The sequence below is a fragment of the Mus caroli genome, chromosome 12, assembly GCF_900094665.2.
Source record: "Mus caroli chromosome 12, CAROLI_EIJ_v1.1, whole genome shotgun sequence".
Lineage (NCBI taxonomy): Eukaryota > Metazoa > Chordata > Mammalia > Rodentia > Muridae > Mus > Mus caroli.
In genome coordinates, this window is record NC_034581.1 from 77,518,108 (window position 1) to 77,542,594 (window position 24,487).

The following is a 24,487-nucleotide window of genomic DNA, read 5'->3' on the forward strand; positions in this document are numbered from 1 at the left end:
TGTGATGCTGGGATTCCACAGCAGCTCAAGGGAGACCCAACTAGATGGCTAGGGAATAAAGATGTCAGCTTCAGAATTCTAGACCTGGAACAGGCTTGACTTTTCTCAGTAGCTACCATCTGGTACCTTTAGGGTGAGCACTGAGCTTTGCCATCTCTGTAGCAGAGTGGGTTTGGGCCAGACACGGATCCTGAAGGCCAAATATGAGATGAAAGCCCATCCAAACCCTATGGACATGTGTCATTTGTGTTGTGTGTTTTCCTTCTACAACTTCCTATCTGTCTTTCCGGAACTGGCTGAGTCAGCAGAGGGCATGGGTGGATGCCAAGGACAACTGCCTTTGCCAGACCCCTCTGCTTCTAGCACATTCCAGACCCACAGGCACACCTAGCTGCTTCTTCAGTTCTTCAGTTGCAAGTATTCACTCTGTGTGTATGTGTGTGTGCATGGGTGAGAGAGTGTGTCCACACTACTGTGTGTGTCCTCTGAATTTCCCAGCCTTGGGCTCAGGACCTGAAACGGGACTCTAAGTTAAGCTAGTGGGTATTTGGGATAGAATTCTATTCTTTCCAAGTAGGAAACTTGGGGAGAGGATCAGGCACACACACACCTCTATTCCACCTGTGGGGCCTATAGAACATTCCAGGCTTTTGCCTTCTCTTGCCTCTGCTCCTTGAACTTTAACAGTTAGCCAGGGAGGCTCCAGAGGTTCCTGGAATGTACCCTGCGTATAACTTAGAAGTGACACCACTTGGGAACCAAGAGAATATTTTCTGCTCAGAGCATAGCTTGTCCTTCCCTGAGGCCTCAGAGACTTTGTCACTGCAAAGGACTTGAGTAGACTCTCCTTGCTCTCAGGACACAGAAAATCATGAGGACATCGTTGAAGTTAGCAAATGTTCCTCTAAGCAGAAAAAAAAATTCCTAGAGAGAAAACAGCCCTGAGCCACACTGGAGGACGAATCCAAGGACTTCACTTCCCCAGAGGCTGCTTCCAGACGTCCCGTCAGCATCCCTCCACCATCATACACGGACAGTCCTCAGAGCCATTCTGTTCTGTGTCACTACTTGGAGTCCCATATGGTTGTCCAGGGACTTCCTGGCCACAGCCTCCCAGGCTGCAGCTTCAGAGCATAGCTGAGAGAGAGAGATCACCTTGAATAGCAACCAGGGAAGGCCCTACAGAAAGCAAAGGCTCTGTGGTACCACCCATGGCCCTTCAAGAAGTCCATTCCTGCCTTTCCCTCCCCTGGGCTCCAGAGAGGCAGTGTGGGTCTCCTGGGCTGTTTTCCCGACTCTCCATCAGCTCTGCCAACAGCTCTGGCTGCTTCTCTTTTCCCATTTGGCCGCATTTGGCTTTTGTGTTTTGTTCTTTAGCTGTGGCTGCTGCTGTTTAGAAATCACATGTAAGCTGAAGAATTTTTTCCCTGTATTTTTCTCCCTACCCTTTTTTTTTTCTCCCCCTAAAGCCAGAAAGTGAGCAAGGTCGTAGAACTTCCCTAGAAAAGTTCACCCGCAGTGTGGTAAGTTCAGCTGGTTTTCTGCCCTCCACGTTTCTTTTGCTTTTGGTTTTACAAGTCTTTTCCCCCCTTTTTGGTTGTCGTCTTCTTTGGGGTGGGAGGGAGGTCCAGTGCTTCCCCTCCCCCCATTCACCCCTTTTCTTTTGCAAGTGTCTGCAGCTTCTCTTCCAGGGATGGAATTGCAAAAAAAAAAAAAGAGCAAGCAGCCCCCTCTGCAGAAGGTTCACAGCTCAAGGCCCAGCCATGAGCCCAGCCACAGGTTGGACCCTGTGGCCTCTTTTCAAGGCTCTGAGGAGGATGGGACCTTACTGCTCCTGGGGCTGAGCCAGCTGTGCACCTTCTACAGCAGCCTGGGGAGAAGACCATGAAACAAACCATGAACCAAATTGGCTGAGAATTACCATTCATTTAAAAAAGAAAAGAAAAAAAGAAAGAAAGAAAATCCAAATGTCCCTCTGTGAACCCCAACAGTAGTTGTTTTAGTATGGGTCGTGCAAGCTGCTGTCGCTGCTGCGTAGACGGCTTTTGCTGTGTGCAGAGAGCAGCTGTGCTGCATGGGTTGTGGCAATGTGGTCTAGCTCGTATGTGTGTGTCAGTGGCCTCTGCATGAGTACCCACAACCCTTACGGTCCCTTGTCAGCCTCATTGGGACAGTGTGACCTAGAGAGGAAGATAGGTGGTGATAGTTGATAGAGTTGTATCAAGCACTTTCCAGGGCCAAGGTTTTAAAAATCTTCCCAGTCTCTGATTCTGACAATGAGTGAAAACTGGATACAGGGTCACTGCCCCTGCAGGGAAATGGTCTTTCCCTTTTACACAGCAGCTTAGAGAGCCAGGGACTCACACAAAGCTCAGCCAGGTAAGAGCACTCCATGAGACCCCTATGGAATCTATACCATAAGATTCTATAGTATGACCTATCATAGCATTGGGCAGAACCACCTCTACTTTCCAAGCCTCAATACACACTGACTGGACTTAAAGGAACCACTAAGTTCTTGGGGCCCTGCCTGTAGTGTTAACGTCAAACCAGCAACAACCAAGATGTTGGGGGAGCACACAGAACTGGCCACATTCCCCTTCCCAAAGAGTGGGGTCCACTGATGCTAATTTGCCTTGTTTCTCCACCTCTGTTGAAGGGCAAAGTCCTTGTATAACATGACTACTGTATCATTAGGACCCTTGAATCCTTTTTAAATAGTCTAAGAAATCCTGGGTTGAATACCACCTAGCCATTTTTCTGTTATAGCTGGACACATTTTAACAGCATTAAAACATGATTTTTTAATCTACCAAATGTATACATCACAACACCTCAGAGAGATGGCCATTAAAAATTAGACATTCCTCTCCTTCTTCATAGAAGAGGCAATGCAAAAGCTGATTAGAAAATAAAAGGTTGAGGAAGAGGAAAAGAAATAAAAAAGGAGAGAGGAAATCAGGAAAAAGACAAGCCAATACAAATGGGATTTTTGTATTCCAATATCAAAAGCTAAGCCACCACTGGGGGGAAATGCAGACTGTGAGACCTGTTAGTCCCTTGTCCTAACAGCCGGTCTGCTATGGATATGTGGTCATGAAGGTGCATAGTCAGAGGCCAGGTCTATGGAACTCCACAATTGCTTTATAGAAAGTGGGGGCAAGGAGATCTTTCTACATTGAGCTGAGCCCTAGATGCTCTAGATGAAGGAGATTTAGAATTGAGTTGACAAATAAAGAACATGCTGTAGAGGCCATTGGGACTCTCAGGTGCAAATTGAGAAAAAGGGTGAGTTTCCTTTATGGGAAAACTGAACTCTGACAGCCCTGTGGATGCTCATCCGGTAGACTGTGGGGACTGAGCTATAAGAGAGGAAGCCTGGTACTTGAACAAGATGTGCAAACATCTTCAGGTTGCCTTCCATAAGAAGTGGGTATTGGGATGGGAGAAAGATGGTCTCAGTGAAGCTCCAAGGAGCATCCATGGATGTCCCTTGCCCTCAGAAGTGCTGTTAGCTCAGTGGATCTCTAAGATCTGTTAACACAAGCGGAACAGGAAAGCATCTGCCCCTCCATACATCTGCCAAGCCATGTAGATGCAGAGAGGCCATCGGGAAGCAGAAAAGTAACCCAAGCTCCTGAGACTTAGGCATTTGTAGACCAAAGGTTCAAAGACTTTAAAACAATTCTCTGAGTTTCTTTCATGAAGGGAAGTCTCCACTGGGTGGTGATTCAGGCTTCCTGGTTCCATGATGACCATGGATAGCCACTGACCCCTCCATGCTCTTTGTGTGCTGAGTAACACCCCAACTCCCACCCCGCCCCAGGTGGAGCTAAGTCTGGGGACATGGCCATGGCTGTAGAGATATCATCTGTCTCATAAGGCTACTCGAACTGGGAGCCCAAGAACTCGGACTCAACATTCCAGTATTGTAATCAAATATAACCAGCCAACCATTATGCCGTGCAATTTGGTATCTGTTTTCTGAATACGACTGATAGACAGGAAGCAGTCAACTTCTCCGAAAGAAGACTTGCTAGTGTTCCCTGTGCTGTCCACTCACCACTAACAAAGTGAAGGGCTGGTTTAGTATCATTCCCATGTCATTGATCAATGAACAGACTATCCATATTCACTACTGATGGAGAATTGGTAGGGAAGAGCAAGGGCATGGGATTGTCTGCCATTTAGGATTAATCAATGGGCAGTGGGTTTTATTCAAGCAGCTGGATAGCCTAGTCAGTTGGAGTTTTATCAGGACTGGGACTCTCCTCTAGAGCATGGCAATGTTCCTTGATAAAGGAGTGACATCCTCAGAGAGAAGCTGTCCATTCTCTCCAAGTCTAAGGGCATGCCATGACATGGAGGGGCTGCCTGTCGAAGGCCAAAAACATCACTTCCTTAGGAGTAGTTGAGCATTTCATAGAGGCATGTAAGGCTATGCTTTTAGAGAGCAGAGGGGCCTGGCCATCGACCGAAGCAGTGCTGGGAGACCTTCCCTCCCTCCAGTGGAAGCTTCATTTTAAGTCACCTGAGACTTTGATGGACCAGAGAACTATGGAGGGTATTATGCCAACATCATGCTATATGGCAAACTGGAACTAGAGAGCTTACCTAAAACCCTTTTTATCTGCTGGCAAAGGCCCAGGTTCAGAATCAAATGTGAATGAAAGTTTTCAGTGGGCTGCAGCTAACCCCCATGTGCTTTAACTTGGGGGTGGAAAGCGGGACTCCCTTTGGTGGGCCCAGCTGCATGTGTACCCCTCTGGCCATTCACATCCCAGGCATCGGTCATCTCAGCCGCCACTTGACTCTCAGACACCCGTGTATGATTAATTACCCATTACTGTAAGCAGTGGCCCTTGTTCAAAGAGCTCTGTCTTTAGAAAGGACTATAATACACAGCAACTTTTCAAGGCTTTCAAACATGGGCTCAGGCCAAAGGGAAAGTCTAGAATCCAAGAGCTAGCCATCAAAGGTGGAAGGTGCTGAGAGACCAAAGAAGGCACCGACAAACCTAGGATTGCCCAGAACACGGTATATTAGGGACTTAGTGTGAGAAGTGTGCTCTGAGCAGCAGGAAGATGAGAGAGTCTGTACTCCAAGATAAGGGGCATGTATGCCAAGCCAGGCAAAAATGGGTCTTGGCTAAGTAGATGTACCTGTGTCTTCCCAAACATTCTTTTTTCTTTTCTTTTTCTTTTATTATATATTTTCTTTATTTACATTTCAAATGTCATCCCTTTTCTTGGTTTCCCCTCTGAAATCCCCTATCCCTTCTCCCCTCCCCCTGCTCATCAACTCATCCACTCCTGCTTCCTGTCCCAGGCATTCCCCTATACTGGAGCATAGAACCTTCACAAGACCAAGGGCCTCTCCTCCCATTGATGACTGACTAAGCTATCCTCTGCTACTTATGCAGCTAGAGCCACGAGTCACACCATGTATACTCTTTGATTGGTGGTTTAGTCCCTGGGATCTCTGGAGGTACTGGTTAGTTCATATTGTTGTTCCTTCTATGGGGCTGCAAACTCCTTCAGCTCCTTGGGTCCTTTCTCTAGCTCCTTCATTAGGGACCCTCTGCTCAGTCCAATAGTAGGCTGTGAGCATCTACCTCTGTATTTGTCAGGCACCGGTGGAACCTCTCAGGAGACAATTATAACAGGCTTCTGTCAGCAAGCACATGTTGGCCCACAAAAGTATCTGGGATTGGTGATTGTATATTTTCCCAAACATTCTTAATATATTATATATCAACTGAGAGCCAGTCCAGGTTGCAGTAGCCAGCATGAATGCTTGGTTGGCTATCTTTGTCTTAATAGTTTTTATTTTATTGTTTTATTTATGTTATTAATGAGAGGTATGTGAGTATAGATGCCCATGTAGTCCAAACAAGAGGGCCAGATCCCTTGAACTCAGAGACATAGATGGTTGTGAGCCATCAGATGTGGGTACTGGAGGACTAAACTCAAGTCCTCTATAAGAGAAGTACACAGTTTTACGTCCCTTGCTGAACTCAACCCAGCTTTCCCTAGTCTTTCTCTCTACACACCCTCCTTTCTTCAATGGCTATAACATTCAAAATCCACATTAGGAAACACCCAGTGATCCTTGTGGGCTGCCTCTTTTGTGTCACCTTCTACAGGGTCCTCTGGTGGGAAGCCATGGGGGAGAAGGTTGTCCCTAAAGAAGGACTATTCTCCACTGCTTAGTTCCTGCTAGCCTGCCAGATTCTGCTGTCTTCCTGGTTTTGTAGTTAAGAGATGACAGGGAGGAGGAATGGGTGGACAGAATTGAAAGTCTCTCATCACTTTCTCTCTCTCTCTCTCTCTCTCTCTCTCTCTCTCTCTCTCTCTTGCTTGTCCACTTAGGGCTTAGCATTGAGAGCTGACAGCAGGCTGGGGCCTCCTCTGGGCATGACTCTGGCAGAGGATCAGGGGCTTCTGGGGAGGCAGGGCCAGTGAGAGGAAACAAAGAGGCCCTCACCAAGTAGCAACAGCAATGTCATATTCTCCTTTGGATGGCAGCTGAAGCCATCTGGTGTGAACTCCGAGCTGTGGAGGAGAAAGTCTCTTGTCCCTTGTCCCTTGTACACAGTAGCAGGAAAGACACCCCAAAGTATGATGGCATTTAAAGTAAGAGAAGCGGTAGCCCCAGTGTGGTTGTAAACCATTCCTCTTTACCTTCCCTATTAAAGCTCCAGCTAACCCTTGAGAGTTCTATTCTTTCTAGTTCTGAGCTGGAAAGACAGAAAACAGGTACCTGAGCAGATGCAGGAGGCTGCAGAGGAGAGAGGTGAGGAGCGGGTTTCCACACACCCCTAGGAGATGTGTAAGGTCATCTTTGCTGTGATATGCTGTAAATGCTATCAGGAAGGGCTGGAAGCAGAGGGCTCCTTGGCACATGACCAGTGGCATCTCTGCTTTGGGCTTTCCATTCTTTTTGTGCTGCCTGCCAAGATATGCAGGGTGGGGTGGAGGAAGTCAGATGGAGATGAAGCCCAGGGAGCCAGCTGTCACTCCTCAGTCCCCTCCCTCCTCCACAGAGATCTAGAGAAAACCTGCTGGAAGCAGGACTCAGCACCTCACTGGACTCTGCTCGACATGACTCCAGTTCCAGGCTAGAATTAGAAAGGCTGGAGCTTTCAAAAAGGTTTGGAGGAAACAGAGTAACTGACCCAGTGGTATTACCTTCTTCTCTCAAGGTTGTTCCCTAGTCCCTCTGCCTCAGCATTTCTTGAGCCTGGTAGAACTGTATGCTTTACCATACTTCTGAAGCCTGGTAGAACGAGTCTTCAGACATTTAGACTCAGCAGAATCCCAGAAGGCCTGGACCTTAGTCAGAGAACCTTTTCAGGTCTGCAGCTAGAGACAGTCGGCTGAAACATCTTACATGGGTGTGACTTTGATGGCAAACAGTCTTTAGGTCTTTTTGAAACCACTGTGTTTCAGATATTAGAACCAGCCTCTCCCATCTATCCAACCCTAGAGATGCCCTGACTAGGGACTCATGTCCTAATATGTAGGTAGGGAACAGTGAAGGCCTGCCGCCCCACAGCAGCCTCAATGTCACCTGGGAGTCCCCAGTGCAGAGTAGCTAGTGCCTAGCTGTGTGATCCCCGGCAAATAACTAGCCCTCTCTGAGACCTGTTACCCCCTCCCCCAGCTTCCCTGTATAATAGTCTGGACTGGTTAATCTCTAGTACTCCTGTCCAGCTGGGAGTGTTCTGCAGGTGACTGCTTCTCTCCACGCTGGGACTTCCTAAGAAAAAGGAGCTGCTATTTTGCCCCATAGCTACCTGATTCAGACATATCTGCCAGCCTTGGAGGATGAGGGATAAATGGTGGGTATCGTGGAGTCAGAAGTGTTGACAGACACAAGCAGCAAGGCTGAAGCCATAGGATTCCTGGCTTATAGGACAGGTCCTTCCACAATTCAGGGCTCACTCCTGCACTGAGTACCGGGAAGGCGGTGGGGGGGGGGGAGATCACAGAGAACAAGGAATGGTACCATCTTGCCTTGCCAGCTCAACAGTTCCACCCTTCTGGTCGGGACGCCCAGTGTGGCAAGTGTCAGGAGCAGGCTGTCCAGGTCAGCTGTGCGGTACAGTGGGCCCAGGGTTGCTGCTGCTGAACCCGGGTAACATGTGCTACAGGACAAAGACTGACCCCCTGGGAGTCATTAATGACACCCTGAGCTACAACAGTTTCTGCTTCACTTGGGAGCCCTGGACCTGTCTCTAAACACTCTCAGAGATGAGTAAGAGGGTTTGGGAGACAACGATGTCGCAGTTACGGTCAGTACCAGGCAGTGCCTGCTTTAGTCTCAGTCCTCTTTCTATTCTGGCCCATGGGAAGTATGGTAAAGCATACAGTCTGTAGCTATCAAAATGAGAATATAGAAGTCTGATTTTCATAAACTATAAACCGTGAAGCAATTGAATCAGCCTGGCTGTTGGAAAACAGGGAAGACACCCCAGTGAACCTATTTCCACATCAGGGTCTGGGGGCAAGGAGGGGTTTATTTTGTTTTGCTCTGTTCTATTTTGTCTTTATATCAAATTTCATTGTCATTTTGGGGAGATTAGTCATCCCTAGACCCTGCCACCAGAACCCCAAGCATTACAACTAATGATTCAATCTGACAGCTGAAATCACCCAAAAAAATGCCCTGGCTACCAGCACCCATTCAGAGAAGAATCTTGTAGGACAATGGGACTGAGCAAGTCTCTAGGATGGCTACTCCCTGCCTCCCCTCGGCCCCTACACCACTGTTCCTGCCTTTCCCAGACCCCAGAGTACCATGCAGTCAACTGAAAATCCAAGTCCTCAGAGGCAGAAGAGCTCAGCTGTGTGTTTACGGCAGCTGATTTCGATCCAGATCTCATCCTTGCCAGTCTCCGGGAGAGGCAGGCTGGGGGCAGACTGTGTGTATGTGCCAGGAAGGAATCTATTTTGGGAGGTGACCTGAGCCCTTTGCCATCCGGTTGCCTCCTGGCCACCCCCATCCTGCTAGGAAGGAGAACTCACTTTAGCAGTGGATGGAGAGGTTGTGTGGTTTCAGCCTTTCTTGTCACCATGTAGCTGACTCTGGCACATGTCCCCATGCAGTCACATGGGAAATTCATGGGCTGCCATCTGTCCAGTGATCAGGCAAAGGGTAAAGGTGAGCTAGGACCCTGCACCGCAGGAGAGAGGGGCCACTCAAGAGACTGCACATGCCTCTTTAGGGAACAAGTCTGCCCCAATGCTGCCAGAAGACAGAGCAGAGAGCCACCTCCAGGCATTACCAGGCTTACAGGTCCTGGAAAGAGGACAAGGCTTCCTAGGTCAAGGTCAAGGAGATTCGTTTCTATCTGTTATCAAAACAGGAGCATCCAAAGAGAAGTAGGGAATTTAAGGTCAGAGAACTGCCAGGAAGACCCTCAGTTCTTCTCCCCAAACCCCCACTCCCACCCCACCCCCCAAAAAAGCCACTGTGAAAACAAGATGGTAGGTTTCATTAAAGCAGCAAGTGAATTTCCCAGGTTGCAACAGAGTGAAGAAAGCACAGTGTCCTAGAAGGAAGGCACAGCTATGACGTATGCACTGTAGGAACAGGCTACAGGACACTGCTTAGAAGCAAAGGGCTGCCTGGGATACTGAAGGAGAGGGGATCAAGCTCAACACAGAGCAACTGTCAGTGCTGAGGTGTCTTTCCTAAAGCTAAGGAGAGAAGGGTGGTTAAGGGCTTGCAAGGCAGTGGATCTTCCAAACCTCTTCATTGTGACCAAGTCCTTGTAGCCCTAGCAACAACAGCACACAGTCCCAAACAGGAACAGACCTCATTGGCTTAACATTTGGCAGGAACACTCCCATTCTTCTTTTCCTGGGTGAGCCTGACAACGGCAACCCTACTACAGGAAAGAAAGAGAAAGAGAGAGAGAGAGAGAGAGAGAGAGAGAGAGAGAGAGAGAAACTATTGTTGGTGAGATTTCAACCCAAAGATTGAAAATAATGCCTACTCCTCCTGCCCACCTCTCCCACCCTCTGTGATTGTCATTTCTAGTTTGAGGCTGTCATATCAGCAATGGAGAAGGTCAAAAGGCCAGAGGAGTGGTACCTGCCTTAAGGAGTTCTCCTTGCCTTGAGGAGTGCTCCTTGCCTTGTGTTGCTCTGGGCATCTTCATGCTTACTCTCTATATCTTATCCAGGGCTTTGATAAGCCGGAAGAAATCCAAGAGAGAAAGGGTCTGTGAAGGTCATGTCAAAGGAGACAGGAGTAGATAAAGATGTTTGGCCTCAAGCAAACCTGATGTTCATCTTTGTTTCCCAGAATAAATGAACCCATCTTGATGTTCCCAAAGGGTAAAGGAGAAGGGGTGGGTAGAAGACATGGGGAGGGCCACTCTACTGGAGAATATTCTGGCAGCAGCAACTTCCCAGCCATGGTGTAAGCCTCACTGAGAGCATTTAGAAATGCCATGGTTAGGAGCATTGCAGAGGAGTTTTCTGCGCTGAATTCCAAAATGTCTTCCAGCTGGGATTCTGAACCACATTAAATACCTCTTAAGGGATCTCGCCAGGTTTAATTCTGTGGTCTACCGGTTGTAGGAAATGTGAGTGAGGTATAAGGAGGGAGTTTGCTAAGACTGGAGAAGAGGGATCCGGGAATCTGCCGTGGGAAAATAATAAGTAAACGGTGACACACAGGAAGCAAGGGAAACTCAAGAGAATGTCTGCCCTGCACACATCAGCTGTGCCTCTCCCTTCCCTGACCTTGACCATTTGTGGCTGCTGCAGCTGCAGCTGCAGCTAAGCCTTGGGCAACAGGGCTCTCTTCCCTGTATGCCTGAAAGGAGGTCAGCCAGAAAAGGACACAGGCATTCGTTGACACAGGGGGTTGGGCATAGTATAGAGCATAGAGCATCCTGGCCTTGGGCTGGAAAAAGCATGTCTTGCCATAATTCCAACCAGGATGGGTATTTTGTTGAAAGCAGAAAAGAAATTCATCTTTTACCCAGTGCTGCGGCAGATTACAGGTAATGAAGCTAATCCCTAGCGTGCTCCCAAGGGCTTTGCTCAGACCAGAAAAGGGGTGCCCTCCCTGTACACCCCTCCTCCCGTGTCCTGCCTAGGGGGCTCATCTTAGACTGGGCTCTGAGGAAGGAAGGAAAGAAGGAAGGAAGGAAGGAAGGGAGGGAGGGAGGGAGGGAGGGAGGAAGGAAGGAAGGAAGGAAGGAAGGAAGGAAGGAAGGAAGGAAGGAAGGAAGGAAGGGTTTCGTGTCACATTCTTTTCAGCTGTCCTAAGAGCCACCGTATTGCAGATGACACTCCTTCCTCTCTGGGGCTTCTCCAGGGCCTGCTTTCAACTCATCGTGAGGTTGTGTAATTATGGTGATTACAGCTCATGACTTTTTCCCTCTCTTCAGCTTTGCTTTCAAATTCATCGAGGCCTCTCATTAAACATGGTGATCCTGGTAAAGTCAGCGAAGTTTTAACAAGATTTTTTTTTTAACATGGAAGAAAGCTCAGACAAGAGTTAGTGGTGGCTAGGTTCTTGATTTATCCATGTGCCTCTGACCTTCATCTCTTTCCCAAAGAGTAGGCTCTCACAGAACCTCCATGTCTTATGGGACACACAGACTGTCCCGCAAGAAGCAAAAACACAACCCTGCTATCTACAGTAAAAGTAGCAGTCAGAATTTTCCCTGGATGCTGCTATAAGGTTCCAGAGCATCCATAAAAAAAGGCAACCATTATCCTATGTGGGTGATCATGACCAGAGGTTTTCTTGGTAATGATACAGAGCTTCAGGCCCCATCATTTGCTTGTGCTCAATCATAGCTTTCTTGACTAATTCCTAGGTCCATAGGACATCATGAGAAAGCCCACCAAGGAGTATGAGTTGGGTGGTAACCACCAGGGAAGCCCTGCCCTGCCCTGCCCTTCCTCTAGGGTTAGTGTCAGGCTCCCCCTATCACCATTCTCTCCAGAGACAACAAGGACTGTCTGGTGAGATGCATCTTGCCAGCAGACGTGTATCTTTGAGTGGCCCCCTCACCTGGCTTCTCTGAACCCTCCAGACTGTTCCTGCTCCTAGCCGGTTAATCCTAGCTTGTGTCCCTAACCAGACTGTGGAGCTGTGTTGTGACTAAGCTGTACCAACTATCTAGAATTGAATGTCAAAAGCTTGGCCGCAAGATGTCTCCACTTGTGTTGTCATCCCTGCCACAGATGACCTGCTAGTTTCTCCCCACTGAGAGCCATGTCCCTTTAGAGCTCACAGGAATTCAGAGAAGGAAGTGAGTCAAAAGCAGGCAGTCAAAATGGAATCCCCACTCATCCTGACATTGGTGTAAGAGCCTGGAAAGGTCACACTCATGGACCTGAGGGGTAAATCAAATCCTGCCTCACAGAGCAGAGGTCAGCATTACATGAGAATAGAATTAGTGCAAGCTGCTATTTCCTGAGAACTCATAGTGTCAACTACCTGACGCTGGGCATAGCTTGGGATGAACATCTGTTCTCCTCCGACTCTATCCCTGGGTTGGATGATCATGAGAAGATCCTCTGACTCTCAGTTTCCCCCATCATAAAGGAGGGAGGATAGTAATTGGTGAGGTGTGAAATTAAGATAGAGCACACCATTGGCAGCCTACGTGTTTGACAACCATTTGGTATTATTTTTCATGAAACACATCCTTAGTTCTCCATTTACCACCTTATGTCATTTGCAACAGAGTTCTGTGAGGGAGGTATTTCTGTATTGACTTTATAGTTGAGAGGGTGGAAGTGATGCTATGGGCAAGGTACATTTACTACAATGGTGGCCACGATAACAACTCAATGTATGGGAGCCATTATTTCTGCCCTCCTTTAAACTTAACTCAGCTCCTCTGATTTGCTGGGGAATGGAGAGGGACTACAGTGCCTATTTCTTACAGTTCTTAAGGACTTCCCAGGAAGTCTTGGGGCTATGGACCTCATCCACACAAGAGCAAGAAATGAGAAGGGCCATAGGTAAAATGTTGACCGTGTTGCCAAGACTTGGCCTCTTGGCTTCCACAGAGACTCAGGACTTTAAGATGCCTCCAGACACAGACCAGGACTGGCTTTGTCTACAAGAAGCCTGTAAAGTCCAGTTCTCTCAGCATAGCCCTCATGCCACACAGCCACATTTCCAGGGCAACTCATCTCTCAGTTTGGAGCTACCCAGAACAACACAACCTCACCAAGGCCAGTTGCTCCATCTGCCAGATAAACAGAGGTTTCTATTTTTTAAGCACTTATTACACAGCAAGGCTCTTGAAAGACTCAGAAGCAAGTGGCAGGGAATGCTCTCAAATATCTCCATAAACCAGGTCCCTGGGGTGTGGGTGCCTACTGCTTGTAGCATTGGAAGAAACAGGGGTAACAGAAATGGAGTTTCCTGAGGAGAATTTGGAGTGTGTGTGTGTATGTGTGTGTGTGTGTGTGAAGGCAAACACTTCAGGTTTGCACTGTTGTCAAAGGTTGGCATGGCTGGGAGCTGATATAAAAATCTCTACCATTAACCTCATAGCTGCTTATGTATCTTGCATGAGATGCTTACGTGAATGTCTGCCCTGTGAACATGCACATATGTGCGCACGGCTGTATATCCCTGTGCACAGGTGTGTGCACAGGTGCATGCGCCTCCTTTTTGATACACACCGAGGTGTTCAGTATCTGGCTCACGTGTCACCGTATGCTGCAGGCCTGCATGTGCCTGTGCATGGACTGCATGCCTGTCACAGCTGTATATGTATCTGGGTAGGGGCACCTCTAAAGCCACAAGTCTTCACGGTTTCCGCTGGATAAGTTATTCTTCACTTCCCTTCCCCCCAAACACAATTGCCTAGTGCTGCTGGCGCAGAGTCAGAATGGCCGCCGCGTTTCACCCCCGAGGTGGCTTCCTTCCAGCAGTGGGTGAGTGATCCCAGTGACTGTACTCTCTCTAACCTTGGGGATCCTTCTGCATAGACAGTGTTCCCCAATCCAGCAGAGATGATCTGTCTATCTGTCTATCTGTCTGTCTGCCTGCCCACTGCTCCTATTCTCATGTATTGGTCCCACAGACAGTCAGTGGCACACATTTCTTGGTATTCCTGTTTTTGGCATCTAGGGTTTTTTTTTTTTTTCTTCTTCTTCTTCTTCCTAAGAAACAAGGAGTTGAGCATCCCGAGATATTGCCAATATGAATTGTTTGTCCCGGATTGTCCTAGGTATGGATGCTTGCAGTTCATGTCTCTGGGTACCCACTTCCTAACAGCTTTGTAGATACTTTCAGACCCAGTCACAGTCTCCTTAGGTCCCCTCTCTCAGATAAAGCTTTCAGAACCTGTCCTTTGCAAGCCCAGGACTGAATCATCAGGAAAGCCTAAACCCTCATATCCCTATATGTGAAAAGAATTTGTAGGGAAAGACAAGTAGGAAGGTTCTTTGAAGCTAGGAATTTCAGTGGCCCAAGGTCCAATCCAGGTGAGTCCTGACAAGACTGCTTAACGTGTTCCTCTTCAGGGTTAGAATGCCCAGGTGTCTATCTCATAAGATGCTGAACTGCAGCCAAGGCGTAGAGAGGAAAGGGAAATGAACTACCTTCTCTCCGCATGCCTCCAACACATGAACACACATTGGTGTTCATGAAGTATTCTGCTTTGGGTGGGCAGAAGAGGGCAAGCGGCAAATCAGGAAGTTGACTTCTTGCCTGCTAGGCTCTGACTTAGCAGATATCATCATTAGGGACAGCAGCCGATGAATGTGTGTTTGCAGGAGAAAAGTGCCTTTAGGTAGCCGGCGTTGAAGTCTTCACAGATCCTCTGGAGAATCTCATAGTGCCAGGCAAGTGAATTCTGCTGACTTGTCCATAATATCAGATTATTAAGCTTCCCCTGCATGTACCCTGGAGTTGTAGTTAAGGATTACGTGAGCTTCCCTGTTGAAAAAGAGGAGCATCCAGTTGCTGCCCATAGCAACATAGCTGTGCCCCTGTTTTCTTGAGTCTTTGGCCTTTGCCTAATTTGGAGTAAACCAGAGCTTAGAGAGGAGGAGAAGTCAAAGCACGAGGCAGACATTGTGCAGGCCTCAGGCAGGTATGCTACTGAGGGGCTTTGCAAGCAAAATGCCCTCTTCTCTCCCCTCCTCTCCCAAGACCATCAAGAAGTTCTTGCAAGCTGAGAGTGGAAAGGGCAGGTTGCTCCAGTGGAATGAGGAGAAGAGACTGGAAGGCCCTCCCTGAAGTCTGGGGTCATGGGGAGCAGTTTCCACTGCAAAGGAAAAGGAGCAGCAGGGGAGATAAAAATCCACAACTTAGAAAGGAAGCCAGAGAGTCCATGTCTGGGCATTCTGCCACCAGGCCTGGGCTCAGCTATTGAGCCCTCATCTTCCCTGGCATCCTTGCCTGGTTCCAGATTGGACTCTATGCAGCTGGAGGGATATGGAAGAAGGTCTCCCATGGCTCACTGACAGTCAATGGTTAGCTCTGCACGTGCAAAATTATCCTAAGTGATGCTTTTGATGAGAGGCAGGAACCAGAGTCCATGAACACCATTCAGGGAGGGTTCCAGAGTCTGTCAGGGATTTCCCAAATTGGGCAGTTGGTCTGTGGTGACATAGAAATGGGGTCATTTCTAAAGGGAGCAAGTTGACTTTGCCTGACCCACCTCAGAAAAGTCAATATCACATCTGCTTCTGTTCTTCTTGGGGTCTCTACAGGAACACTCAAAAGGCACAGAGATGGCTTCTTCTGGTGTGTCTACCCACCACTGCTACAAATCTGTTTGCACCAAACCATACAGATATATCTTTGTGATGTACCATCTTATAGAATACTCAGATAGAAGGAATATTTTTAAACAAATTAAAATGTCCTTCAATACCAAAGGAGTTAAAAAAAAACTCAGTGGAAGAATTGGCCACCAGGGATGGGTCTTGCCATGGGGCTTCTACCTGCCTGACTCTCTGTGGCAGGGTGAAACAATCCAGAAATGTCCTCTTCCTTCCGGTGCCACTCTGTCTGGCTCCACCATGGATGCAGCCCAGACTGTCCTTTGTCTGTGCATTCTATTTCTTCAGCCCCACTTTGCTTACAAAGTCAGAACAAGCAGAGAAAAAGTGGGGGAGTTGAAGATGCTTTGAAGCTATTCTAAGTACAGGTTCTTCTACCATCCCATGCCAGAGTTTCTCAGACACATGAACCATCTCAAGAAGTAGCTCTCTCTCCCCCACTACACTCTCAAATATCTTTGGGAAAGGAGATGCCACGGAATCCCTCATACTTCCTATCCAAATCGATCATTTTGCCTTATTCATGCAGGGGGAGGGAGGACACCAGGGGTTCTGATGCCCAGGGAAAGAAAAGTCTGATAAAGCTAGACAGACCTTCTACTTCTCCCACTCTGCCAACCCCTCACCAGGACCCATCCCTTTGCATCTGGCTGAGGGGTTTCTGACCATTCTCCTTGGCCCACCCAGCTCCCTCCCCTGAGCCTATAATTCTATATATGCCCATCCTCTATAAACGTGAGCATCACCGACTCATAGATGACCTTCCCAGTCCTTGAAAGGACAGCCCATCTCGGAGTCGTGTGCCCAATCTGGCAGAGCACTACTTTTCATTAGCAAGGATGAAAAATGCCTGTGTGTCACACCAAGGGGTTCAGCTGGGATCAATGGAAGCTAGAAATAGCGCCCCAAATTAGTCCTGCCCAGAAGAATCTGACTTTCTCCCAGGTGGGAGGAGGGAGCAGTCAGTTTCTAGAAAGGCAAAGATGAACCGAGCAACTAACAAAGAATCAGGAGTGGAAACTCCCAGGCAGTGATGAGATAGGTGGATTGTCTTCTCTCTCTCTCTCTCTCTCTCTCTCTCTCTCTCTCTCTCTCTCTCTCTCTCTCTCATCTTATTTCTTAAGGTTTCTCCCTTGAATTGTGATTGCATACGATAAAACGCACAGATCTGAAATACAGGGTTCAATGAATTTGACAAATGCATACTCCCTTGTAACCTACAACCCATCACCCTACAAAGTCCCTCATGCTCCCCCACCCAGTGCCACTCCTCTCTCCCGGGAGCAGACAAACCCCACTTATAGCCTAGATTTTTATTTGATATATTCTGCAGGCTTCTAACTTTAGTCTTAGAGCAACTGAGAAAATCAGCCAAGGGATTCTATCAGCTCAAGTGTCTATATTCCCTTCTATGCAAAGGGCTTCTCCTACCCTAAGAACCTAGGTACTTGCCCTGCTGCCCCCAGTATGCTCTCTGACCTCCCGAGATTCCCATGAGCCACAGCTCTCCACTCAACCCATGAGTTTCTTAGCCCCGGTCTCCCAGGTAAGTAAATGGCATAAGTTCTCGGTCATTGGGTCATGCATGCTTTGTTGGTTACTATGTAGAGGTGTGATGCCCAGAGCCTCGGCATGTCCGGCAGCATGTTGGTTCTTCCTCCAGCACTGCACAAAAGACAGCTAGCTATGCCTTTTGTGCATTTTCTTCCAGAAACAAAGGATCCCGTAACACCTTCTACCAGGTTTCTAGCCATCTCGAAGGCCACAGAGATGAAATCATCCACTGGGGACAGGGGGGCTGAATGTGTGGGTGTTTGCAAACCAAGCATTGAGTCCCTGGTCTGGGAGATTTAAGCATCCCAAGTTCTCCTGGGCTACACTTTTGCCAAGTGTGTGGAAGGTGAAAGGTGCTTTGTCTGTGTGCAAAGCTTTGGTGTCTCTGGAATGTACCTTCCGCAGTTCAGTCCTTAATCATTGTACATTTTTCTCATTTGGACAAAGGCTGCCTGCTAATAGCATTTTCAAACATTCTCTGCTGCTTCGCTCAGCTACGCCAAGGCCTCAGGCTGAGCTGGCTGCTGTTCTCTGGCACCACAATCCAATCCCTACTGACCGGAACTGAGGCACATCACACGTTCACACCCCAAAACACTGCTGCCTCTGTAACTCTACAAGTGCCAAGCATGAGCAAACTCACCACTCCCCTTCCTTCAGAATCATCCCTGCTGGAATCAGAGATGGGGGAAATAAAAGGAGAGGGATGAGAGACCCCTAGAGGGTTCAGGAGGGGGGCTCTCTGGGTAAAGCAAGTGCCTGAAGCAGCCTGCAAGCCCACTGGGCATAGCTTCTGGGGCAGCTCACCTCAGAACAGATAGCTTTGCCTGTAGGATTTTACTTTGATCCCTGAACACCACAGGAGTCTCTGCTCTTCAGAAGGCATGCTGCTTTTGAGCCAAGGGGGAATCTCATGATTTCTTACCCTAAAGCTCTTGGCCAGGCATCCAGCCCTGCCTGCTTCCTGTGTGATTAACTTCCTTGAAGCCAAGAGCCCAGCCTCACTCACTTGGGTGATGGTGTGGTCGGTGGATTGCAGCTATACCATCATCTCAGCTGAGCAGAATATTTTTCCAAGCCATCCCAAGCCCTCCTGACCTCCATCTTTAGCATCAAAACTGGCATTTGGTAAATGTGTGAGCTCAGCAGTAAGAGAGGGACCAAAAGGGAGGGACACCCCACCACCTGGATGCTGAAAGGCAGGTACTGATCCCAGGAGCAGCTCCTGGGCTGGTTAGCTGCCTGCCCCATCCCTGATGTTCCCAGAGATGAAGAGATGTGGGAAGAAGGGGAGGGGGTCGCCATTTGCAGGCTGGTGACAGGTCCTTGGAGTCAGAACTATGAGGCTCAGTTCTGGCAGGAAGAGATTAATTATCGCTTCCAAATCCAACCAGGCTCTTTCTCTAGAGCTGGGAAAGGCAAAGGGTGGGGGTGCCTCGGGGTTAAAATTACTCAGAACAATCCTCCAGGGAAAAAAATTCTCTAGCCTGCTTTAACCCACAGCCCCTCTGAAGCCAAAATGACCTCACTAATGAAGGTGGAACTACAATAAGGGTTTGGACAACTGGTAAACCTTACCTTCTTTGTCTTTGAGCTCTTAACACACATTTTTGTTCAGATTTAGTGGTTTGGTGTTTTGTTTTGTTTTGTTTTTTTCACATGTGCCATGTATAGCATCAGGTATGAGTATACAATGTTTAATTTGTGATGCTGGTAGAGGAAAGGAGGAAGGGGAAGAGAATCTAGATTGAGTGTATGGTCACTGCAGCAAAAGGCTGCACCTTTCATGTGACAAACAAAGGTGACAGGAAGTGATATTGTTGTCCCAGAGGGCCCTTAGACTCATGTTTTTCCAGAAAAGGAGTCTATACTCTATCCTATGATTCTTGCCTTTATTCCTATACTGAGAAGGCACATTCCCAAACGAATCAACAGGGACACAAATGTTCCCTGCTCTGTGTGAGAAAGGGTACCCTGGAGAGTGAGAGCTAGCCTGGAAAGGAGGCCTTAGAAGCTAGTGTCTGACTTCTAAGGGCACTGTGGTGCTGTCCTTGCTGTAAATGACTATTTTAGAGATTCTGAGACTGGCATAGGAATGGGCTGGGAAGATGGTTATGGTCATAACACATGAGAAGCTGAGTTTGACACCCAGTACCTATGTAAAAAGCTGAATGTGCTTATAATTCTAGCACCAGGGATGGGCAGAGGTGGATACCTGGTGCTCCCTGGCCAGCTAGCCTAGGCTACCTAGGTGAGTTCTAGGCCAATAAGAAACCATGTCTCAAAAGAGGTGGACAGGCGCCTCCTCAGGAAAGACACCTCTTAACACCACATATACTTACATCTGCATGCACAAACAGACACACACAGACACACACACAGACACACACACACACACACACACACACGACTGACACAGGAACTCTCAAAGATTTTTTTAAAGCTGATTGGAAAATCTTTAGCCTAGTATAAACATAGGTTGCTGCAGGCTGAGTTTAGTGTATCTGAAGACTGAGATAAGGTTGTTGATGGGGAAGATTGTGTGTGTGTGTGTGTGTGTGTGTGTGTGTATTTGCATTTGTGATTATTTTTAAGATAATGGAGAAATGAAGAAAAGGAAAGAGAAAAGAAGATGAAGGGGAATAGATACAGGCTTAATGACAGCTTCTGGGGCAATTCCATTTCTGGACAGGCCTTTATCCATGTCATCAGGCGCCTCAGCTAGGCTGACTGTCCCTCCACACAGAGCTAAGCCAGATGACACAGCCATGTACCCTGCTAGCTCTAAGCTCTTGTTTGTTTATTAGCTCTGCCCATTATCCATCAATTCATCAATCAGCAGGTCTATTGAGTATCCTACTAGGCTTCACCAACCAGATCAATTTTTTTTAATTACATCCAGCTTACATGCAGTCGCGCCTAGTAAACAAAATGAGCACCCACACCCCACTTGGATATGAGCGTGAGGAACCACTGGCCCATGCATTCTCACTGCCAAACTTCACAGCCTTTGCCAATGGGGGATCATCTGCTGCCCTCTGCAGATGGTGACAGGTGTCACTGACCCACTGTCAATAGCAGGATGGGCTCTGAATGTTTTCCCAGGCATGCTGATCAATCTGCTCGGGGTCCAATCACACTCTTCCCTGAGACCCATGTCCTATAATAGGAATCTCTAAAGGGGTATGTAGGAGATGAGTAGAAACCAGGACAAAGGAAATGGTGGGAGTGGCCAAGCATCATTCATCCTTGTGCCTCCTCCTACTGGCCAGTACTAAACTCCCTCCCAGATCATAGGCTCCTCAACCACCCCACCAGAGCATGCAGATAACTAGACTATCCCAGGACCTCTGGGCCTCATGGACCAGGCCTAACGGTCCTGTTTGTTCTTTGATTCTGAGAATAATGGCCACATAGGATTTATGTAGAGTTCATAGACTTCCCAGTTCAGAGCCATCACACTTGGCGCTGCCAGTGGGGAATCAGGAAGATCAAAGGCAGCAGGATTGCAGCTCCCTGGCACCTCTGGGGGATGCAGAGAACACTGAAGGTCCCATTTGTTCACAGTCACAGCACCTAGAGTCAAGAGTCCCCAAATCCTCTTGTAGATTCTTCATTTCAAGTAGGAAACATGGGTGTCAGAATTCCCGTGATTAATTAATTCCTTAATTTCTAGTCACCCGGATCTGTGGTGATTGTCTATTTGTGTCAACTATTCCTGACTCAGATTTCCCCGGTCTAACTTTTCCTTACACACTAGAGTTAAATCAAGTCAAAGGGCAGCCCACAGGCAGTAAGGATCTGAGGGCTTTAATGACTAGGCTTTGGTATATAAAACTTCCATATCCCAGCAAGCGCACTAGCCACACACACACTTCTTTCCTTAACCTGCCCAAAGGCCTGTTTTTCTCAGTTGTCCCTAGTGGGGCTTCCCATAGAGATCCCTATCAACAAGGGCAGCTGGGAAGGGTGGTGGATCTTTTGGCCAGAGTGACTCCTAAAACAATTAATTCACCCGTTTGGCTCTCTGTCTCTGTCCCTCTGTGTGTCTGCACACCTGTGTGTGGTCTCTGTCGGTTCTCTCTGCAGGGAAAGTCGCTGGCGGGCAAGCGCCTTACGGGCCTGATGCAGTCCTCCTGACCGCCCCAACCCCAGGCCCAGGGCCCGGGCCCACAGAGGACCCGGGCAGGCGACGCTCTACATCCAACGACAGAGCTTCCTTGCGGGGAGATTTGGTCACTGTGAAGGAGAAAGAGTGAGGGCCACAGAGGGCACTGGTGGGAAGATGCAGTGGGTGAATGGGGAGACCAGAGAGAAAGAGTCCACGGTGCTGGGCCAGCGGGAGAAACCCTGCTTATAGCCTCTCTCTTGTACAGCCACACACCAATGCTTATTCTCAACAAGGGTCCATTTCTAACTTGGTCAGAGAATGTCTGTCTCATGGAGGTTCCTGTCTGACTGTCACTGGAGATGTTAACCTCACCTGTCTAGTCGTCTGGAGAATCATGCCTTCCAGCAAACTTCAGAGGGACCCTGGGCACATAGTATTAAACATCACCTTCCTACTACTCTCTCTAATGCACTGGCAGCGCTCACTGCCACCTGTTCACCCTCCCCCCCCCCACTGGTGGCCACCCAGGTGTACTGGGTGTGTGACAAGATGCTGCTTTCACATAAAATGTCAAAAGTCCCATCTTTAGCCCCAATGACCCTTCAAGTTCTCTCCACCCTCGGTGGTACCATATTTTTAAGAAGTCTCCATGGGTGTGATGGCCACCCCCAGTTCCCATCAAATGTCTAAGGGTCCAGAGCTTGAAGAGGCACCCAGTACAGATAATGAAGTGTGTGGTTTAGCCATTGAAGGTTCAGGTGACAATCTTTTAAAGATATTATTACTTCCTGTCTTCTGATTGTGCCCCTTGCCCCTCGGCTTGTCCCCTTGTATTTTACTCATAATAAACATGGCCGTGAACTCAGGGGCCATTGGGCTTCTCCCCACTGGTAGCCCAAGATGGAAGTTTCTGGAGGTGGATGGATTGTAGGGCTGGCCCATGGTGGTATCCTACCAGGCCTGGCCAGACTCTCGCTGGCTGGTTTAGGGTTCAGTTATTCCTGAAACTTAAACACACTATGTAATGACAGGTCCCAGCCAGAGCCGCAGAATTCCCTTCCCAACCTTATTCTGAAGACCCAACCAAAGCACCTTATTAAACATAGCCAATCATCTAGGAAAAAGCGTGCTAGAACCTGCAAAAGATCTTCTGTGTTCTTCCAGTGTGTCAGGATAGCCATTTGCCAACCTGGCTGTGAAGTCTTGTACCTAATGTGTCGCATCAGGTCCTGAATGAACACATGGGCAGTACTTGGCAAATGGCAGCTAGTACGGTCATTGTCATGGTTACAATGACAATTTGATCACCAGATGCCCTTGGACGCAGATGTATCAGGCAACATGCTTTTCAATTCAAACATGTTCTTCCATGCACACCTGCCCTGCCAACACCTGTTGGCTCCTCCTTTGATCTATATTTGTCCATAGGTGAAAACTCCCCCTTGGGAGTATATAAACAGAGAAGGAAAATGAAGGAAAGAAGTTAGGAAGGAAGGAAGGGAGGAAGAGAGGGAAGGAGGGAGGGAGGGAGGAAGGAAGGAAGGAACGAAGGAAGGAAGGAACAAAGGAAGGAAGGAAGGAAAACATTGTTTGTGTAAGCAAATTGAGTAGCTGGTGACCCAAAGTCCACATGTTTATTCAGTCTCAGCTCTGGGTGCATCATGTGACCCATCTTCCCAGCCCCCACCTGCAAACCCTGTCTATGTCTGCTTCTACACAAGTCCAGATCCACAAGCCTCCTGTTGGTCCCTCACAGGGGAATCCTCCAGGGGCACTTAGAATCCTCCTTTCAAGATTCCTGGTCACCACATCTGTTTCCAGGTTAGTTCTCTTCTTGAGACATGGTGGAAGTCAGAGGGTGTCTCCAACGGTGAGGGTAAACACCCAGACTCTTGCCAGCTGCTCCTGCTGATCGTCGGTAAACCAGAAGTATCCACATGAGTAGTGAGTAGGAGAATTGAAGCCACAACCTAAGTTATGGGGTCTTCCAGCCCTGTCTCTCTAGCTCCACCTAAAACAAATAAAACAACAAACAAAATCCCTCTACATAGAACCCTCTAGTTTCTGAACAAAGTTGTAGTCCAAGTTCATCTCCATCCAACATTACCCAAAGGAAACTTCTCTACCTAGGCTGTGCTGACACTAAGACATCTGATATTCTCAAACAGTGGTTACATCCGTGCCCTCAGTCACGCAGGACAAGGATTATGGCTGCCCTCTGCCCCTTCTATGGACTACAGAACACATTGTAAGCCAGGCTGCAACCTGGGTAGGACAGATTTCTTGGCCATGGCTTCTGTGCCCTTTACTGCACCAATTCTTGTCTGCTAGTTTTGCAACGTGCTGACTTGAAAACTGGCCTCACTCTGGAAGTCCCCACGTGGCCCACCCAGAGCCAGGTATACTCTAGTTCTGCGATGGAACAGGAGGCAAGCTTCTAAACACTCCCAGGGCACAGAGAAACAGACAGGACAGTTGGCAGGTTCAATAGAGCCAAGAACAGACAGACACTCTACATGGACTCAAGCCTGGAGCCATAAGCTCCCCCCACCACCTCACTACAAGGGGTAATCACAGGCATGTGGCCACTATGTGTGCCTCGGGAGATCAGGCAAGTTGAGAAAACAAAGCAGAACAAAGTTGTTCCACCCAAGTTGACCATCCCATGTCGGTTGGACATGCAAGATTATAATGCAAAGATTTGAGACACTGGGTCACAGCCAGCTTCCCTTTGGCCTGGTACACACAGACAAAAATCTAGATGTTTGATTATCATTCCTCAGCAAAGCTGATTCCTCTGCCCTGTTCTGCCCACCCCCACACACACCCCTGCCCCAGAAGCCTGCTGGGCTCTCCAGGCTTGATGTGGTCTGAGAGGAGAATCTACCCTGTGATGACATGTGGCACAAGGGTCATTTTGGCAGCTCCCCAGTCTCAGCAGGTGAGATGGGCACAGGGCAGGGAAACCAATGCTGACATAAACGTTTTCTGCATTGGCCAGAATGCAGCTGGGAGACTGTACATCTAAATGCCCAGC

General features: G+C 48.3%; 1 protein-coding gene across 8 annotated transcripts in view; it reads left to right on the forward strand.

The window, feature by feature from the left end:
• Rgs6 (regulator of G protein signaling 6) overlaps nt 1-22,938 on the forward strand; it is a 516,963-nt gene extending 494,025 nt beyond the window's left edge. For 7 of the 8 annotated variants that reach the window (XM_029484451.1, XM_029484450.1, XM_029484452.1 and 4 more), the window contains exons 17-19: nt 1,470-1,523; nt 13,862-13,928; nt 21,429-22,938. In XM_029484451.1, coding sequence (XP_029340311.1) covers nt 1,470-1,523; nt 13,862-13,928; nt 21,429-21,598 — 291 coding nt within the window. In that variant the 3' untranslated portion in view covers nt 21,599-22,938. The remainder of the gene's footprint in view (nt 1-1,469; nt 1,524-13,861; nt 13,929-21,428) is intronic. The other variant, XM_021178714.2, reaches the window with a different exon arrangement.
• Nucleotides 22,939-24,487: the final 1,549 nt, after the last annotated feature.